The sequence below is a fragment of the Scyliorhinus torazame genome, chromosome 14 (assembly GCF_047496885.1).
Source record: "Scyliorhinus torazame isolate Kashiwa2021f chromosome 14, sScyTor2.1, whole genome shotgun sequence".
NCBI lineage: Eukaryota > Metazoa > Chordata > Chondrichthyes > Carcharhiniformes > Scyliorhinidae > Scyliorhinus > Scyliorhinus torazame.
Window position 1 is genome coordinate 227309165 of NC_092720.1, and position 19723 is coordinate 227328887.

General features: G+C 49.0%; 1 protein-coding gene across 1 annotated transcript in view; it reads left to right on the plus strand.

The window, feature by feature from the left end:
* Positions 1 to 19723, plus strand: part of LOC140389446 (uncharacterized) — a 131223-nt gene that overhangs the window by 94647 nt on the left and 16853 nt on the right. Inside the window, exon 7 of the mRNA XM_072473582.1 lies at positions 5867 to 5959. Coding sequence (XP_072329683.1) covers positions 5867 to 5959 — 93 coding nt within the window. The remainder of the gene's footprint in view (positions 1 to 5866; positions 5960 to 19723) is intronic.

Here is a 19723-nt window from a genome sequence, read left to right on the forward strand (position 1 = left end):
CTGCGGGAAGGCTGCATTCAAATTTCCTGGCCTAACTGAAGCATCTACCTGATACCTTCGTCGATATGTAGAAAAACCTGGACAACATTCCGGCTTCGGCTAATAAGTGCCAGACAATGACTATTGTGGTGTTGGGTGCTCTGGTGCACAGATGAGCCAACACAGTTGTATGTGGTACAACTCTATTTTATTTTAACTCTTATAATACAGTTCGTTCTGGATACTCTGCACGTGCTGTCTCCCTGAGTGTGTTTGGTAGCAGATCTGTCCTGGTCCTCCTCTGCAGCTAATACTGACCACCGGGGGTCGTGTCTGTGCTTTTATATCTTTCTGTCATTGGTTGTGGTGTTGTGTGTTCTGATTTGTCTGTTGGTGTGTCTATCATGATGTGTGTGTTTGAATATCATGACATCCCCCCTTTTTACAAAGATATGTGCCTACGTGGTTATAAATATAATTGTGTCGTGAGTGCATCTAAGAGTGTGTGTGTGTGTTGTGTACAGCGTGTGTATATGACGTAACTATTTACATGGGGCGATGTTGGGTGCGTCACACTAACAAGGTTGTACCATAACAAAACTTGGATGCGAGAGAAAAAAAAAACTTGAACATTGGTCCGGTCAGACGATATCTGGAACAATAAACAACAACAGGTTATAATACAGAAGTGTTTGACTTTTTGAACGTATGAACAGCGTTATAAGTCCAGTCTAATGGGTGACCGCCTCAAGAATGGGCTGGTCCTCAAGCCGGTTCAGCTGTGGAGATTTGGGGTCACACTGGTTCACCTTGGACTGTTGGAGGTGATGCTGTTGCCGAAGTCTCTACTTTACCATTTGTTGTACTTCGTGCAGTGCTTGGTTTTTTCATTCGTGCAAATATACCATTCAACATCTTTGTTAGTGGTGCCTTGGCTGTGGTTTGGTTCTGGTGGCGATGGAAGGGGCATGATCCGTGGCATCTCCACGAAGTCATCCTTGGGAACCAGTGGAGGATCCGGCGTGTGCGTACGGTTCAGTTGCGAGCGTGGAAGGCGGCGCAAAGCTCGCTGATTGCGCCTACGCACCAATCCATCCGCCCTGCATGCCAGGAACAAGGTGGAGTCTTTTTTCTTTTTATGTTTGTGGTGGACGGCATCTTGTAGCCGATGGGTCGTTGCCATCGAAGTAGCACCATCACTAATATCATGCAAGGCGATGACTGTGCCATATGTGGAAGTTGGCCGAGACCGTGCACGCTGGTTCCGGCCACCTGCTGTGCCGGAAGGGCGACTCCGCAGAGAAACGTCGAAGCATGTCGCCTTGGAGAGAGAATTGTTGCTCGCATCAACGTCTGGCGATGGCGCGAATTGGTGTGTCCATCTTGGACCGCCGGTGCTGGTTGCCACTGCCGACCCAGTGGGACTGCCACGCGATCCATTCCCTGTCGCCGTGGCATCCGCCGTCACCCTGAGCGTGCCATCACCGAGGCCGCGACACCGCCCGTCCGGAGCAAGGTCTGGCGTGCGCAAATCAGAGTCGGCGCTTGGCTGCTCCCCATCTGGAGTCCGGTCTGCCTTCCGTCGATGCCCCCCGTCCGGAGTCCCAACAGGTTCACTGGAGGCAGCCGAGATTCCCTGAAGCTGCACTTCTGGAGTCGGAACATGCAGGAATGCACCAACCAGTGGAGAGGGTCGAGCCATCGAGGGTGGAAGCGGTGCGCCGCCACCGCAGTCGTCAGTGGTCCCACCGTGATCGTCGAGTGCCTCGGTACGCACTAGGCGAGGTCTGTCACCTTGCACCTTTTGCATGGGAAGTGGGATGCTGTCGTCACTCGTCTCACATCCCGTGGATAGATCCTCATTAGCAGCTTGCTGTTCACTAGGGTTGGATAAATTGTCAGAGTTTTCATCTGGTGGTGCACACCATGTCGGTGGACTGTCATTGTCTTGCCGTTGTCCTTCATTTGGGCTTTTCTTCTTTGGAATTTTAAATCTTCCCCCAGACATTGCAGAACCTTGTTTATTACCCCCAAATTCTCCCATATGTATGGTCTCGAATATAGGATCCAATGTTTCTATCGACATTGTACTATTTTCCAAAGAACATTCCGTTTCACTTTTCTTCTCAGGTACCTCATATGTATCTTTGTCTAATGTACATGCCTTCATGGTCTCTGGGTCTGATTTTGCTGGGACTGGCATGGTCACAGTCTCTCTTTTACTGTTCTCAATTGCCCACATTATACTCCCCATACATAACTGCTTAATCACTGGGGTTAGTGTGGTACAATGGATAATCGGGTCGACCTTATCTGCATCTTCACCATTAGTGGAAAGCACACTTGGTTCACTTGAAACTGCTGTGGGTTTTAAATTCGTTATCTGGCTACTCGATGTCGGTGTCCTCAGGATTCTTGCTCCAATGTTCTGCTCATTTATCAGTGGAGTGTGTATAGATTCAATGCAATTAATGTTCCCCTCAAGGTTTGAAGAGTCATTACTGACTAACTGCTGGTCTCCGAAGTTGGGATTTTGCGGCGTTGTGTTGAAGGGAGACATTTGTCCCTGCTGTAGATATGATTCAGGTTGTGTTATTTCCATTACCTGAGGATCAATGTCTTGTCCATTTTTTCGATCCGTACTAAAACACTGGCAATTCTCAGTCTGCTCCTTGCAAGTTAAACATTCAATAAATTTCTTTAGCAAATCCTCAGCATCCTTCTGTGGCCGTGCAGCATTATTAATCTCTGTTCGGCTATAATGATCCTGAAGGTCAGCGCATAAACCTTTTTTCTTCGGGCTTGGACGAGGCGATTCCTTTGGCTTGTCTTCAGTTGGGCTTGAACAGTCATCAGCGCTGTGCCCTTCATTGTAGCATGAGAGACCTTCATGGTCATGCTGCTGTGTAGTGGAGCACGGTAGGCTGTTATAGCCTTCTTGCTGTTCACGTGAGCATGGCAGACTTGCATCATCTGCCGCTGGTTGGTCAGGAGAGGTTGCTAGACCCTCATGGTCTTGTTCCTGCAAGGACTGCACATTGGAGTCTTGCGTTGCTTCTATCGTGGAGGCTGTCCACGAGCTCTCTGTGGAGGCTTGTGACACTGGAGTCACTTCTTGTTCGTGCAAGGACTGCGCTCTGGAGTCTTGCGTTGCTTCTATCGTGGAGGCTGTCCACGAGCTCTCTGTGGAGGCTTGTGACACTGGAGTCACTTCTTGTTCGTGCAAGGACTGCGCTCTGGAGTCTTGCGTTGCTTCTATCGTGGAGGCTGTCCACGAGCTCTCTGTGGAGGCTTGTGACACTGGAGTCACTTCTTGTCCGTGCAAGGACTGCGCTCTGGAGTCTTGCATTTCTGCAATTGTGGAGTCTGTCCACGAGCTTGCTGTGGAGGCTTGTGACACTGGAGTCACTTCTGGTTCATGCGAGGACTGCGCTCTGGAGTCTTGCATGTCTTCTTTCATAGAGTCGGGAACATTGAGCGGGACGTGGACCACGCTCTGTGTGGCAGCAGGGCGCTCTCCGTGTGCTTGCACCGCTCCCTGTCTGTTAATGTCAGGCTGCAGCATCATCCGGTACTGATAAGTTGGAACGTCATATCTGCTGGATTGAAGATCCTCAAATCCGAAAAATGAATCCGCATCTGCGTCGGATTCAATGTGGGGGCCGCCAATGTGCAACACGAAAGGTTCGTCCGAGTCATAGTCGTATAGGACCACGGAGCTATCATTGGGCTCGCGAGGTCCGGAAACACTGTAAAAATCGTCATCGAAGTATTCAAGGTCGGAATCATCGGCTTGTGCGTAGGTAACTGCTTGTCGGAGGGTTCTTCGGAGGTCAAATTCATCTCCTGGGTCAATTTGCGGCACTGTGCCGCCATTCCAGGTGAGGGAAGGTTGTTTTACAGCTTTAACAGATTTTTGTTTTTTTGATTTGGGACGTTTCCCTTTTAAATTGGATTTGGGACGTTTCCCCTTTAAATTGGTGCAGTCTGGGGCCTCTGACATCCTGACGCTCGGTATGTAGCACGTAGGAAGCGACTGCGCATGCTCAAATCGCTGTTCCTTTACCGATGGCCGTTTTCTTGACTGCGCATGCGCAGCATCTCGCGCATGCGCAAACGAAACTTCCGGTTCTGCACACTGCTCGCGCAACTGTGCTAGCGTGATACCTTTAGCAAGATGGCCGCCGACCTCGACCCAGCCCTCTCTCAGGCCCGGGATTTCGGCCTCTGGGAATTCGGGCTCCGGGATCCCAGCCACGAGGTGAGTACTGCAGCTTTTCTTACCTTTACTTGCCGATTGGATTGCGTTTTCTTCACAGTACTTGGAGAATTTGTCCAGGACTGCCTGGTAATCGTACCTTTGCTGCCTCCTGAAGAACCTGAACCTTGTGAATATTTCTCTTGCCGTTGCACCGGCGATGGTGAGGAGAAATTCAATTTTTTCGCTATCATCCAGGTCTTTGAGTTCAGCTGCCACCAGGAACAATTCGAACCATTGCCGGAATCGCCGCCAGTTTTCGCGGAGATCGCCGTAGCACTGGAGCGGCTGCGGAACCGGGAGCTCTATCATTTTGCCTGGGCACTGCTGGTTGTCTGTGTACACGGAGGTATGCCGGCAGGTATCGATCCACTCCTGTACCATGTGGTGTTGGGTGCTCTGGTGCACAGATGAGCCAACACAGTTGTATGTGGTACAACTCTATTTTATTTTAACTCTTATAATACAGTTCGTTCTGGATACTCTGCACGTGCTGTCTCCCTGAGTGTGTTTGGTAGCAGGTCTGTCCTGGTCCTCCTCTGCAGCTAATACTGACCACCGGGGGTCGTGTCTGTGCTTTTATATCTTTCTGTCATTGGTTGTGGTGTTGTGTGTTCTGATTTGTCTGTTGGTGTGTCTATCATGATGTGTGTGTTTGAATATCATGACAACTATCTCCAAAAGGAGAGGATCCAATATCCACAGATGTGTAGGTTAGGTGGATTGGCCGTGCTAAATTTCCCCCTAGTGACCCAAAAGATGTGTAGGGCAGATAAAGGGGTGAATGGAATAGGGAGGGGGCTTGCGTGAAGTACGTTTTCAGAGGGTCGGTGCAGACTGGATGGGCCAAACGGCCTCCTGCACTGTAGAGATTCTATGATTGTAACCATTGCCCTTTGACATTCAATGGCATTACCATTGCTGAATCCCCACCATCAACATCCTGGAGGTTGTCATTGAGCAGAAACTGAACTGGACTAACTATATAAATACTGCGGCTGCAAGAGCAGGTTGGGGGCTGGGAGGGTCATGGTGATTAACTCACCTCCAGACCTCCCAAAGCCTGTCCATCATCTGCAGGATACGAGCCAGGAGTGTGATGGAGTACTCTGCACATTCCTGGATGCCTGCTGCTCCACCATCCAGGACAAAGCAGCCCCGCTTGATTGCATTCCAACTGCAAACACTCAATCCACGCCACTCATCGAGTCTGGACCGACCCTCTGAAAGAGCACCCTACCCAGGCTCACTCCGCCGCCATATCCCCGTAACCCCACCGAACCTGCACATCTTTGGACAAGGGACAATTTAGCTTGGCCAATCCATCCAACCTGCACATCTTTGGACAAGGGACAATTTAGCTTGGCCAATCCATCTAACCTGCACATCTTTGGCTGATGGAGGAAACCGGGGCACCCGGAGGAAACCCACGCACACACGGAGAGAACATGCAGACAGAGGCTGGTATTGAACCCGAGTCCCTGGAGCTGTGAGGCAGCAGTGCCAACCACTCTGCCACTCCACTGAAACAGAAACTTTGGTTGCAGCTTGACTTTGTGTGTAGTTTTCCAAGCTTGCTATTTCTGTATTGGAAATACAAATTCTGACTGATTTATTTTTATTCTTTAGAGGAAGGATGCGCCTCTGAATGGCCTTTGATACATAAATTATTTGGTGCTGTTGCTTCACCATTTGTATTATGTCTGCTTGTCTACTTCTACAGTAAGTATCTATGCATACCCAGAACTGATTTAAAGTCAAAACTTGAGAAGACTTTAGAAAGTTGATATATTAAAATTAAATCAGGAAATTACTGCTCAACAGAAGATGCCGAAAACAAGTTGATTCTTCCTGTCATCCATTTAATGTTAAAATGGTGCACTAAATTAAGTGACCTGCTCGCTGGCCACAGCTATTGCCACTCTGAAGCCATCCTTACTGACTTCATGGGCATTGAGACCAAACATAATATCACTATTACCCTGCTCGCTAACATCAGATATTTTTTTAAAAAAAATTTAGGGTACCCAATTCATTTCTTTTTTCAATTAAGGGGCAATTTAGCGTGGCCAATCCACCGGCCCTGCACATCTTTGGGTTGTGGGGGTGAAACCCACGCAAACACGGGGAGAATGTGCAAACTCCACACGGACAGTGACCCGGATCCGGGATTGAACCTGGGACTTTGGCGCCGTGAGACAGCAGTGCTAACCATTGCGCCACCGTGCTGCCCGCTGAGATCAGATATTGTAGCACACACTAGGCATTGATCCAGGGACTGTGTGTGATTAAGTACTACCTTAGGCAGATTTATCCATTGAGCAAACAGAGAGATAGTAGTTATCATAATTGAGAGAGAAAATCCTGGAAAATCTCAGCAGCTCTGGCAGCATCTAGGAGGAGAGAAAAGAGCGAACATTTCGAGTCCATGACTCTTTGTCAAAGCTAAAAGGCATAGAAAGTGGGAGATATTTATACAGTGGGAGGAGTGAATGAAAGGTGAGTCATAGCCGAGAAACCATCCTTTTCTCATTTTACCTCTCTCCCACCCATGTCCCCCTTCCCCCACATCTACACCTGTCACAGTTTACCCTTTGATCTTAGTTTCTCTGCTGTTTGGTCTTTCACACCTTTTATTCTCTCTGGGGACTGTCATTAGCACTCTTTTCCCTTGGTTTCTGTGGCTATTAGCACTCTGTTCCCTTGGTTTCTGTGGCTATTAGCACTCTGTTCCCTTGGTTTCTGTGGCCATTAGCACTCTTTTCCCTTGGTTTCTGTGGCTATTAGCACTCTGTTCCCTTGGTTTCTGTGGCTATTAGCACTCTGTTCCCTTGGTTTCTGTGGCTATTGGCACTTTGTTTCCTTGGTTTCTGTGGCTGTTAACACCCTGTTCCCTTGGTTTCAGTGGCTATTAGCACCCTGTTCCCCTGGTTTCTGTGGCTATTAGCACTCTGGTCCCTTGGTTTCTGTGGCTATTAGCACTCTGTTCCCTTGGTTTCTGTGGCTATTAGCACTCTGTTCCCTTGGTTTCTGTGGCTGTTAACACCCTGTTCCCTTGGTTTCTGTGGCTGTTAACACCCTGTTCCCTTGGTTTCTGTGGCTATTTGCACTCTGTTCCCTTGGTTTCTGTGGCTATTAGCACTCTGTTCCCTTGGATTCTGTGGCTGTTAGCACTCTGTTCCCTTGGTTTCTGTGGCTATTAACACTCTGTTCCCCTGGTTTCAGTGGCTATTAGCACCCTGTTCCCTTGGTTTCTGTGGCTGTTAGCACCCTGTTCCCTTGGTTTCTGTGGCTATTAGCACTCTGGTCCCTTGGTTTCTGTGGCTATTAGCACTCTGTTCCCTTGGTTTCTGTGGCTATTAGCACTCTGTTCCCTTGGTTTCTGTGGCTGTTAACACCCTGTTCCCTTGGTTTCTGTGGCTATTTGCACTCTGTTCCCTTGGTTTCTGTGGCTATTAGCACTCTGTTCCCTTGGATTCTGTGGCTGTTAGCACTCTGTTCCCTTGGTTTCTGTGGCTATTAGCACTCTGTTCCCTTGGTTTCTGTGGTCATTAGCACCCATTTCCCTTGGTTTCTGTGGCTATTAGCACTCTGTTCCCTTGGTTTCTGTGGCTATTAGCACTCTGTTCCCTTGGTTTCTGTGGCTATTAGCACTCTGTTCCCTTGGATTCTGTGGCTATTAGCACTCTGTTCCCTTGGTTTCTGTGGCTATGGCTCATCTTCCATCCCCTCACCCTACAGTATAAATATCTCCCACTTTGTATGTCTTTTAGCTTTGACAAAGGGTCATCTGGATTTTAGCTCTTTTCTCTCCCTACAGATGCTGCCAGGCCTGCTGAAATTTTCCAGCATTTTCTCTTTGATTTTAGTTTCCAGCATCCACAGTAATTTGCTTTTCTGTTAATTGGACCTTTCCTTGCTCCTTGATTGAAGTGAGCAATTATCTTTCTTTTTTCTTTCTGTCGTGAGTATAATTTATAATCTTTTGGCTAGTAGTTGCTATAGAAATCTATGCTACAGAGAAATCTACACTGCAGAACCTCCAGCTGTTCGCGCCGGTGGGGCTTTGTGGTCCCATCGATGGCGCATCCCCACCACGGGTTTCCCGGTGCTGTGGGGTGGATCCAGTGGGAAATCCCATTGACAGTGACCGGACCGGGACGTCCAGGCCGCCTCCGGTCACAGGAAGGCCAGAGAATCTCACCCCATTTATATAGTATAAAATAAAACTCGGCAGGTCTGGCAGCATCTGTGGAGAGAGATAAGAGTTAACGTTTCGAGTCCATCTGAATGACTCTTTTTCAGAGTTGGTTCAAAAGACAGAAATGTCTTTACTCGAGGTATCCAGAACTGCTCTGTTTCCTCCCCAGTGCCCCCTAGCGTCTCTGTTGCAAAACTCTCGCTGATATTCTGTTAAAAACACTTTCTATGTCAAAGCATTTCATGCTCCAGCTACTATCACTATTTTTCCTAATTCACAGATAACTCTGAATGACAATTTCAAATTGTTGAATCCCTTGTCACTGACTGCCCAATGGGACGCAGAGTGTACAGGGAGAAAATATCAAAACTTATCATAATTTTAAATGCTTCTTTAAAATCTCTTCAGCCCCAGTGGAAATCATCCCATGTCTTATGTCTATCATTGTGGCATCATCCTGGTGAACCTATGCTATACCTTCTCATTGGCCTTTTGGTTAGTTTGATAATAAGATGCCAAAATGCCATAGATGACTCCAACTTTGGCCTAACCATTACCTTGTATAAGTTTATCATTACTTCTTTGCTCATGTACTCCATGGGCTGGATTTCACAGCCCATACTGGGCATGTTTCTGATGGGAAAGATGTAAGATACAACAGGTAGGTAGCCCACAGCCCCAACCTAGTCCCATAACACTTGTGTGGGGGTTTGTGGGGAAAGGGCTCACTAGCCTGCCCACCCTGAGGCCTATTTAGGCCTGAACTTGGCCCATAGCCTTGCCTGCCCTGGGATCGCAAGTGCACATCTAAATACTTCTTAAATGTTATGAGGGTCTCTGTCTCCACCATCCTTTCCGGCAGCGAATTCCAAACTCCCACCACCCTCTGGTCATTGATCCCTCCACCACGGGGAAAGGTTTCTTCCTGTCTGCTCTATCTGTGCCCCTCGTAATCTCATACATCTCAAACATGTCAGGATAGATAGGATGAATGCGTGGCTTGAGAGATGGTGCAAGAGGGAGGGATTCAAATTCCTGGGATATTGGAACCGGTTCTGGGGGAGGTGGGACCAGTACAAACCGGACGGTCTGCACCTGGGCAGGACTGGAACAGATGTCTTAGGGGGGGTGTTTGCTAGAGTTGTTGGGGGGAATTTAAACTAATGTGGCAGGGGGATGGGAACCGATGCAGGAAGTTGGAAGGTAGTAAAACAGGGACAGAAACAAAAGGCAGTAAGGGGGAAAGTGTAAGGCAGAGAAGCCATAGTCAAACATCAAAAAGGGCGACAGTAAAAGATACAGTGACTGAGGGGAGCTCAGTGAATAGGACCAGGAATACTAAAAGGAATAAAACGGAAAGTGAAAACATTAATGGTAAGCGACGTGGCAGGTTGTTACATGAAGATATGGGTTCAACAACAAGGAAAATTAGGAGAAAGGTTCAGAGGAAATATAACTTAGGAGAGGTTACTGATCGAGGTGTTAAGATTCAGAACAGAGGTAAAAAAGCCGACATAAGTGTACTTTACCTGAATGCTCGTAGTATTCAGAATAAGGTATGTCCAACAGGCATGAGGCACTTGCTCCCTGTGTGGATGGCGAACAGGGTTGCAGGAAGGATGAGTCAGCTGACCAAGGCACCATGGTTCAGCAGGCCATTCAAGGGGAGGGAGTAAATAGGCAAGTTGTAGTTGTAGGGGATTCTATTATCAGGGGGATAGATAGTATCCTTTGTGAGCAGGATAAAGAGTCACGCATGGTATGTTGCCTGCCCGGTGCTAGGGTTCGGGACATCTCTGACCGGCTTGAAAGGATACTGGAGAGGGAGGGGGAGGATCCAGTTGTTGTGGTCCATGTCGGTACCAACAACATAGGCAAGTCTAGGAAAGAGGACCTGTTTAGAGATTATAAAGAGCTAGGATTCAAATTAAAAAACAGGTCCTCAAGGGTATTAATCTCCGGATTACTGCCCGGGCCACGTGCAAATTGGCATAGGGAGGCAAGAATAAGGGAAGTTAACACGTGGCTGAAAGAGTGGTGTGGGAATGAGGGGTTCCTTTTCATGGGACACTGGCATCAGTTTTGGAACAGGGGGGACCTATGCCGTTGGGATGGTCTCCACCTGAACCGAGCTGGGACCAGTGTTCTGGCGAAAAGAGTAAATAGGGTGGTCAATAGGACTTTAAACTAAAGATTGGGGGGGGGGTAGGGAAAGTCAGGGAACCAAGAGGTGAAGTAATCAGCGGGGAGCGTAGCTGCTTAGGAATACAAAAAAACACGAACAGACAAAACTCAAGAGTGGTTACGATTGTCCCCATCCCACAAAATATGACACAGTGTATGGAAAGGCTCAGTAAACCAAGGTCCACCACACTGAGAAAACAAAAAGGGACGGTCAATAGAAAATTAAAGGTGCTATATTTAAATGCGCGCAGTGTACGGAACAAGGTAGATGAGCTTGTGGCCCAGATTGTGACTGGCAGGTATGATGTGGTAGGCATCACAGAGACATGGTTGCAGGGGGTTCAGGACTGGCATTTAAACATCCAGGGATTCACAACCTATCGAAAAGACAGAGAGGTGGGCAGAGGGGGCGGGGTTGCCTTGTTAATTAGGAATGAAATTAAATCAATAGCACTGAACGACACAGGGTCAGATGATGTGGAGTCTGTGTGGGTAGAGTTGAGGAACCACAAAGGCAAAAAAACCATAATGGGGGTTATGTACAGGCCTCCTAACAGTGGTCAGGACCAGAGGCACAAAATGCACCACGAAATAGAAAGTGCATGTCAGAAAGGCAAGGTCACAGTGATCATGGGGGACTTCAATATGCAGGTGGACTGGGTAAATAATGTTGCCAGTGGACCCAAGGAAAGGGAATTCATTGAATGTTTACAGGAGGGCTTTTTGGAACAGCTTGTGATGGAGCCCACGAGGGAACAGGCCATTCTGGACTTAGTGTTATGTAATGAGCCAGACTTGATTAAAGATCTTAAAGTAAGGGAGCACTTAGGAGGCAGTGATCATAATATGGTCGAATTCAATCTCCAATTTGAAAGAAAGAAGGTAGAATCAGATGTAAAGGTCTTACAGTTAAATAAAGGTAACTACAGGGGCATGAGGGAGGAACTGACAAAAATCAACTGGGAGCAGAGCCTAGTGGGAAAGACAGTAGAACAGCAATGGCAGGAGTTTCTGGGAGTAATTGAGGACACAGTACAGAGGTTCATCCCAAAGAAAAGAAAGGTTATCAGAGGGGGGATTAGGCAGCCATGGCTGACAAAGGAAGTTAGGGAATGCATCAAAGCAAAAGATAAAGCCTATAATGTGGCAAAGAGTAGTGGGAAGTCAGAAGATTGGGAAGACTACAAAACAAACAGAGGATAACAAAGAGAGAAATAAGGAAAGAGAGGATCAAATTTGAAGGTAGGCTAGCCAGTAACATTAGGAATGATAGTAAAAGTTTCTTTAAATACATTAAAAACAAACGGGAGGCAAAAGTTGACATTGGGCCGCTCCAAAATGACGCTGGTAATTTTGTGATGGGAGACAAGGAAATAGCTGAGGAACTGAATAAGTACTTTGCGTCAGTCTTCACAGTAGAAGACATGAGTAATATCCCAACAATTCCGGAGAGTCAGGGGGCAGAGTTGAATATGGTAGCCATCACAAAGGAGAAAGTGCTAGAGAAACTAAGAGGTCTAAAAATTGATAAATCTCCGGGCCCAGATGGACTACATCCTAGAGTTCTAAAGGAGATAGCTGAAGAAATAGTGGAGGCGTTAGTTATGATCTTTCAAAAGTCACTGGAGCCAGGGAAAGTCCCAGAGGATTGGAAAATCGCTGTTGTAACCCACCTGTTCAAGAAGGGAACAAGGAAAAAGATGGAAAATTATAGGCCAATTAGCCTAACCTCGGTTGTTGGCAAGATTCTAGAATCCATTGTTAAGGATGAGATTTCTAAATTCTTGGAAGTGCAGGGTCAGATTAGGACAAGTCAGCATGGATTTAGTAAGGGGAGGTCGTGCCTGACAAACCTGTTAGAGTTCTTTGAAGAGATAACAAATAGGTTAGACCAAGGAGAGCCAATGGATGTTATCTATCTTGACTTCCAAAAGGCTTTTGATAAGGTGCCTCACGGGAGACTGCTGAGTAAAATAAGGGCCCATGGTATTCGAGGCAAGGTACTAACATGGATTGACGATTGGCTGTCAGGCAGAAGGCAGAGAGTTGGGATAAAAGGTTCTTTTTCGGAATGGCAACCGGTGACGAGTGGTGTCCCGCAGGGTTCAGTGTTGGGGCCGCAGCTGTTCTCTTTATATATATTTTTAAAAATATATATTTTATTAAAGTTTTCAAACACAATTCTTTCCCTTACAAATCAAAGAAATAAAAATAAAAGTAACATGATAACTGCAATATAACATTGTGTAACTAACATGGTAAACTAACCAAATGACACAAAGTAATATTCCCCCCCGCCCCCTCTCCCCCTCCAAAAACCCAAACAAAACGTCACTCCCCTCCAATACCCCTCCAGTGCCGGACACAACCAAAACATATGTGTGTGGTTCGCCGGGCTTCCCCCGCACCTCCCACACTTGTCCTCCACTCCGAAGAACCTGCTCAACCTTGCTCCCGTTATGTGTGCTCTATGCAGCACCTTAAATTGGATCAGGCTAAGCCTGGCACACGAGGAAGAGGAATTTACCCTGCTTAGGGCATCAGCCCACAAACCCTCCTCAATCTCCTCCCCGAGCTCTTCTTCCCATTTTCCCTTCAGTTCGCCCACCAACTCCTCCCCCTCTTCTCTCATCTCCCGGTATATCTCTGACACTTTGCCCTCCCCGACCCACACCCCCGAAAGCACCCTGTCCTGGATCCCTTGTGTCGGGAGCAGCGGAAATTCCCTCACCCGTTGTTTCGTGAACGCTCTCACCTGCATATATCTAAAGAAATTTCCCCGGGGCAGCTCATACTTTTCCTCAAGCGCTCCCAAGCTCGCAAACGTCCCGTCTATAAATAAATCTCCCACTCTCCTGATTCCTACCCGGTGCCAGCTCTGGAATCCTCCGTCTAGCCTCCCTGGGGCAAACCTATGATTGTTCCTGATCGGGGACCACATCGAGGCTCCCAGCACACCCCTCTGTCGCCTCCATTGCCCCCAGATACTTAATGTTGCCGCCACCACTGGGTTCGTGGTAAATTTCTTTGGGGAGAGCGGTAGTGGCGCCGTCCCCACGCTTTTAAACTCGTCCCTTTGCAGGACTTCATCTCCAACCTTTTCTACGCCGCTCCCTCTCCCTCTATCATCCATTTACGAATCATCGCCACGTTGGCGGCCCAGTAGTAGTCGCCCAAATTCGGCAACGCCAGTCCCCCTCTGTCTCTGCTACGTTGTAGGAACCCCCTCCTTACCCTCGGGGCCTTCCCTGCCCACACAAAGCTCGTGATGCTCCTATCTATTTTTTTAAAGAAGGCCTTAGTGATCAGTATAGGGAGACATTGGAACACAAATAGGAACCTCGGGAGGACCATCATCTTAATTGCCCGCACTCTGCCCGCCAGTGACAGCGGCTGCATGTCCCACCTTTTGAAATCCTCTTCCATTTGTTCCACCAGTCGTGTCAGATTGAGTCTGTGTAAGGTTCCCCAGCTCCTGGCTATCTGAATCCCCAGGTATCGGAAGTTTCTTTCCACTCTCCTTAACGGTAGGCAATTTATCCCTCTACTCTGGTCCCCAGGGTGTATCACAAAAAGCTCACTCTTTCCCATGTTAAGCCTATATCCCGAGAAATCTCCAAACTCCCTCAATATCTGCATGACCTTTGTCATCCCCCCACTGGGTCCGTCACATACAACAGTAGGTCATCCGCGTAGAGTGACACTCGGTGTTCCTCTCCCCCTCTAATCACCCCTCTCCATTTTCTGGAGTCTCTCAGCGCTATGGCCAGTGGTTCAATTGCCAACGCGAACAGTAATGGGGACAACGGGCATCCCTGTCTTGTTTCCCTGTGTAGTCGAAAATACTCCGACCTTTGCCGACCTGTGACCACACTTGCCGTTGGGGCCCCATAGAGGCGTTTAACCCAGCTGACAAACCCGTCCCCGAACCCGAACCTCCTCAGCACCTCCCATAGATACTCCCACTCCACCCTATCAAATGCCTTCTCTGCATCCATTGCCGCCACTATCTCTGCCTCCCCCTCTGCTGGGGGCATCATTATCACCCCTAATAGCCGTCGCACGTTGACATTTAGTTGTCTCCCCTCTACGAACCCTGTCTGGTCTTCGTGCACCACCCCCGGGACACAATCCTCTATCCTCGTTGCCAGCACCTTTGCTAGCAACTTGGCGTCCACATTTAGCAGTGAGATAGGCCTATAGGACCCGCACTGCAGTGGATCTTTTTCCTGCTTCAAGATTAGCGATATCGTCGCCTCCGACATTGTCGGGGGTAGGGTCCCCCCTTCTCTGGCCTCGTTAAAGGTCCTTACCAGCAGCGGGGCCAACAAGTCCACATATTTTCTATAGAATTCCACCGGGAACCCATCTGGTCCCGGGGCCTTCCCTGCCTGCATGTTCCCCAGCCCCTTGGTAACCTCATCCACCCCAACCGGCGCCCCCAGGCCTTCCACCTCCTGCTCCTCCACCCTCGGGAACCTTAATTGGTCCAAAAGCTGCCGCATCTCCTCTTTTCCCTCCGGGGGTTGGGACCTATATAGTCTCTCGTAAAAGGTCTTAAACACCTCGTTTATCTTCCCTGCTCTCCGCACCGTAGCTCCCATTTCATCCCTAATTCCCCCTATCTCCCTCGCCGCTGTCCTCTTTCGCAGCTGATGGGCCAACAGGCGACTCGCCTTTTCCCCATATTCATATCGCATCCCCTGTGCCTTCCTCCACTGTGCCTCCGCCCTCCTTGTGGTCAACAGGTCGAACTCCGTCTGGAGTCGTCGCCTCTCCCTGTATTGCCCTTCCTCCGGGGCCTCCGCGTATTCTTTATCTACCCTCAAAATCTCCCCCAGTAGTCTTTCCCTTTTCTTGGCCTCTATTTTCCCCTTGTGGGCCCTGATGGAGATCAGCTCTCCTCTGACCACCGCCTTTAGTGCTTCCCATACTACTCCCACTCGGACCTCCCCGTCGTCATTGGCCTCCAGGTACCTTTCGATACATCCCCGCACCCTTCCGCAGACTCCCTCATCCGCCAATAATCCCACATCCAGTCGCCAGAGTGGACGCTGCTCACTCTCCTCTCCTAGTTCCAGGTCCACCCAGTGTGGGGCATGATCTGAAACAGCTATGGCTGAGTACTCAGTTCCTTCCACCCTCGAGTTCAGTGACCTTCCCAAAACAAAGAAATCTATCCGGGAGTACACCTTGTGAACATGGGAGAAGAAGGAGAACTCTTTGGCCATCGGCCTAACAAATCGCCACGAATCCACTCCCCCCATTTGGTCCATAAACCCCCCTAAGCACCTTGGCCGCTGCAGGCCTTCTTCCGGTCCTAGATCTAGATCTATCTAACTCTGGGTCCAACACGGTGTTGAAGTCCCCCCCCCCCATTATCAGGCTTCCTACCTCCAGGTCCGGGATACGTCCCAGCATCCGCTTCATAAATCCCGCATCATCCCAATTCGGGGCATATACGTTAACCAACACGACCTCCATTCCCTCCAGTCTGCCACTCACCATCACATATCTGCCTCCGCTGTCTGCTACAATGTTCCTAGCTTCGAATGACACCCGTTTCCCCACCAGTATGGCCACTCCTCTGTTCTTTGCATCCAACCCTGAGTGGAACACCTGCCCCACCCATCCTTTCCTTAACCTAACTTGGTCCGCCACCTTCAGGTGCGTCTCCTGAAGCATGGCCACGCCTGCCCTCAGTCCTTTCAAGTGCGCGAACACTCGGGCCCTTTTAATCGGCCCATTTAGGCCTCTCACGTTCCACGTGATCAGCCGAACTGGGGGGCTGCCTGCCCCCCTCCCCTGTCGACTAGCCATCACCCTCTCTAGGCCAGTCCCACGTCCCGGTCCCGCGCACCCACCCGTTCCCCAGGCGGCGCTTTCCCGCCCCGACCACCTTTTCTTTTACCAGTTCCTCTTCGATCTCTGCAGCAGCAACCCAGTTATCCCCCCCTCCCCCCCGCCCCCCGCTAGATCCCCATCTAGCATGATTACTCCCCCCATATTGCTTCCGAAAGTCAGCTGACTTCAACTGACCCCGGCTTCTCCCGCTCTCTCCTTGACCCCCCCGTGTGGGGAACTACCATCTACCTTGCACCTATCTTCCCGCCATCATCTTTCTGGCGCGGGAACAAGAACAATAAGCCCCGTGTTCTCTATAGCTGTCCCGCCCCTTGTGGCGCAGCTCCCTCTGCCGCCCCACTCCCATTCCCCATCCCCCGCCTATGTCTCTTCTTCCCCCCCCACCGGCGCCCACATTTCTTAGTGTCCCCCCCTCCCCAATTTACATCTCTATATACATCAGCATTGTCGTTTCCCCTCCAACATCAGTCCCTCAGTTCTGATCCAATTTCTCATTTTTAATGAAGGTCCATGCTTCTTCCGACGTTTCGAAGTAGTGATGCCTCTCCTGGTGCGTGACCCACAGTCGCTGCAACATCCCGAACTTCACCTTCTTGTGTAGCACCTCCTTGGCTCGATTAAAACTCGCCCTCCTTCTCGCCACCTCCGCACTCCAATCCTGGTACACCCGTACCACCGCATTCTCCCATCTACTACTTCGTACCTTTTTGGCCCATCTCAGAACCACCTCTCTGTCATTGAAGCGGTGAAATCGCACGATCATCGCCCTAGGTGGTTCTCCCGCCTTTGGTCTCCTCGCAGGGACCCGGTGGGCCCCTTCCACTTCCAAGGGGGCCTCAGCTCCCATTAGCGAGCGTAGCATCGTGCTCACGTAAGCCCCGCCGTCCGCTCCTTCCACTCCCTCGGGGAGACCCAGGATCCGAAGGTTCTTTCTCCGTGATCTGTTTTCTAGGACTTCAAACCTTTCAATGCACTTTTTGTGGAGCGCCTCGTGCGTCTGCGTTTTGACCGCCCAGGATCTCATCCTCGTTGTCCGTCACCTTCTGCTCCACCACGCGGAGCTCCATCTCCTGGGTCTTTTGTGCCTCCTTAAGCCCCTCAATTGCTTGTAGCATCGGGGCCAGCACCTCCTTCTTAAGCAGCTCCACAAATTCTCAAAATTTGTCTCAAAAATTCGTCTTGGTCCGGCCCCCATGTCGCCTGGGCTCTCTCCGCTGCCACCTTGCTCCTTTTTCCTTCTGCCCCTGTCCTCGAGGATTCTTCGCGATCTGGCCGCCGCCGCCGATATTTTTCTTTTTCGTTGGGGGGGACTCCCTGTTGTCTCACCCCACACCGGGTTTCATCCCGAAAAAATTCCCTGTTGGGGCTCTTAAAAGAGCCCGCAGATCCGTTCGAGCTGGAGCCGCCGAAACGTGCGGCTTAGCTGGTAATCGCCGCAACCGGCGTTCTCTTTATATATTAACGATCTAGATGACGGGACTGGGGGCATTCTGGCTAAGTTTGCCGATGATACAAAGATAGGTGGAGGGGCAGGTAGTATGGAGGAGGTGGGGAGGCTGCAGAAAGATTTAGACAGTTTAGGAGAGTGGTCCAAGAAATGGCTGATGAAATTCAACGTGGGCAAGTGCGAGGTCTTGCACTTTGGAAAAAAGAATAGAGGCATGGACTATTTTCTAAACGGTGACAAAATTCATAATGCTGAAGTGCAAAGGGACTTGGGAGTCCTAGTCCAGGATTCTCTAAAGATAAACTTGCAGGTTGAGTCCGTAATTAAGAAAGCAAATGCAATGTTGTCATTCATCTCAAGAGGCTTGGAATATAAAAGCAGGGATGTACTTCTGAAGCTTTATAAAGCATTAGTTAGGCCCCATTTAGAATACTGTGAGCAATTTTGGGCCCCACACCTCAGGAAGGACATACTGGCACTGGAGCGGGTCCAGCGGAGATTCACACGGATGATCCCAGGAATGGTAGGCCTAACATACGATGAACGTCTGAGGATCCTGGGATTATATTCATTGGAGTTTAGGAGGTTGAGGGGAGATCTAATAGAAACTTACAAGATAATGAATGGCTTAGATAGGGTGGATGTAGGGAAGTTGTTTCCATTAGCAGGGGAGACTAGGACCCGGGGGCACAGCCTTAGAATAAAAGGGAGTCACTTTAGAACAGAGATGAGGAGAAATTTCTTCAGCCAGAGAGTGGTGGGTCTGTGGAATTCATTGCCACAGAGGGCGGTGGAGGCCGGGACGTTGAGTGTCTTTAAGACAGAAGTTGATAAATTCTTGATTTCTCGAGGAATTAAGGGCTATGGAGAGAGAGCGGGTAAATGGAGTTGAAATCAGCCATGATTGAATGGTGGAGTGGACTCGATGGGCCGAATGGCCTTACTTCCACTCCTATGTCTTATGGTCTTAAGGTAAATGAGTTGATGGCGCAAATCATCGTGAATGACTATGATTTAGTGGCCATTACTGAAACATGGTTAAAGGATGGTCACGACTGGGAGTTAAATATCCGAGGGTATCAAACTATTCGGAAGGACAGAGTGGATGGTAAGGGAGGTGGTGTAGTTCTGTTATTTAAGGATGACATCCGGGCAACAGTAAGGGATGACATCGGTGCTATGGAGGATAAGGTTGAATCCATTTGGGTGGAAATCAGGAATAGTAAGGCGGAAAAGTCACTGATAGGAGTAGTCTATAGGCCACCAAATAATAACATTATGGTGGGGCAGGCAATAAACAAAGAAATAACTGATGCATGTAGAAATGGTACAGCAGTTATCATGGGGGATTTTAATCTACATGTCGATTGGTTTAACCAGGTCGGTCAAGACAGCTTTGAGGAGGAGTTTATAGAATGTATCCGCGATAGTTTCCTAGAACAGTATGTAATGGAATCTACAAGGGAACAAGTGGTCCTAGATATGGTCCTGTGTAATGAGACAGGATTGATTAATGGTCTCTTAGTTAGGCATCCTCTCGGAAGGAGCGATCACAATATGGTGGAATTTAAAATACAGATGGAGGGTGAGAAGGTAAAATCAAACACTAGTGTTTTGTGCTTAAACAAAGGAGATTACAATGGGATGAGAGAAGAACTAGCTAAGGTAGACTGGGAGCAAAGACTTTATGGTGAAACAGTTGAGGAACAGTGGAGAACCTTCCAAGTGATTTTTCACAGTGCTCAGATACCAACAAAAAGGAAGGACGGTAAAAAGAGGGAAAATCGAC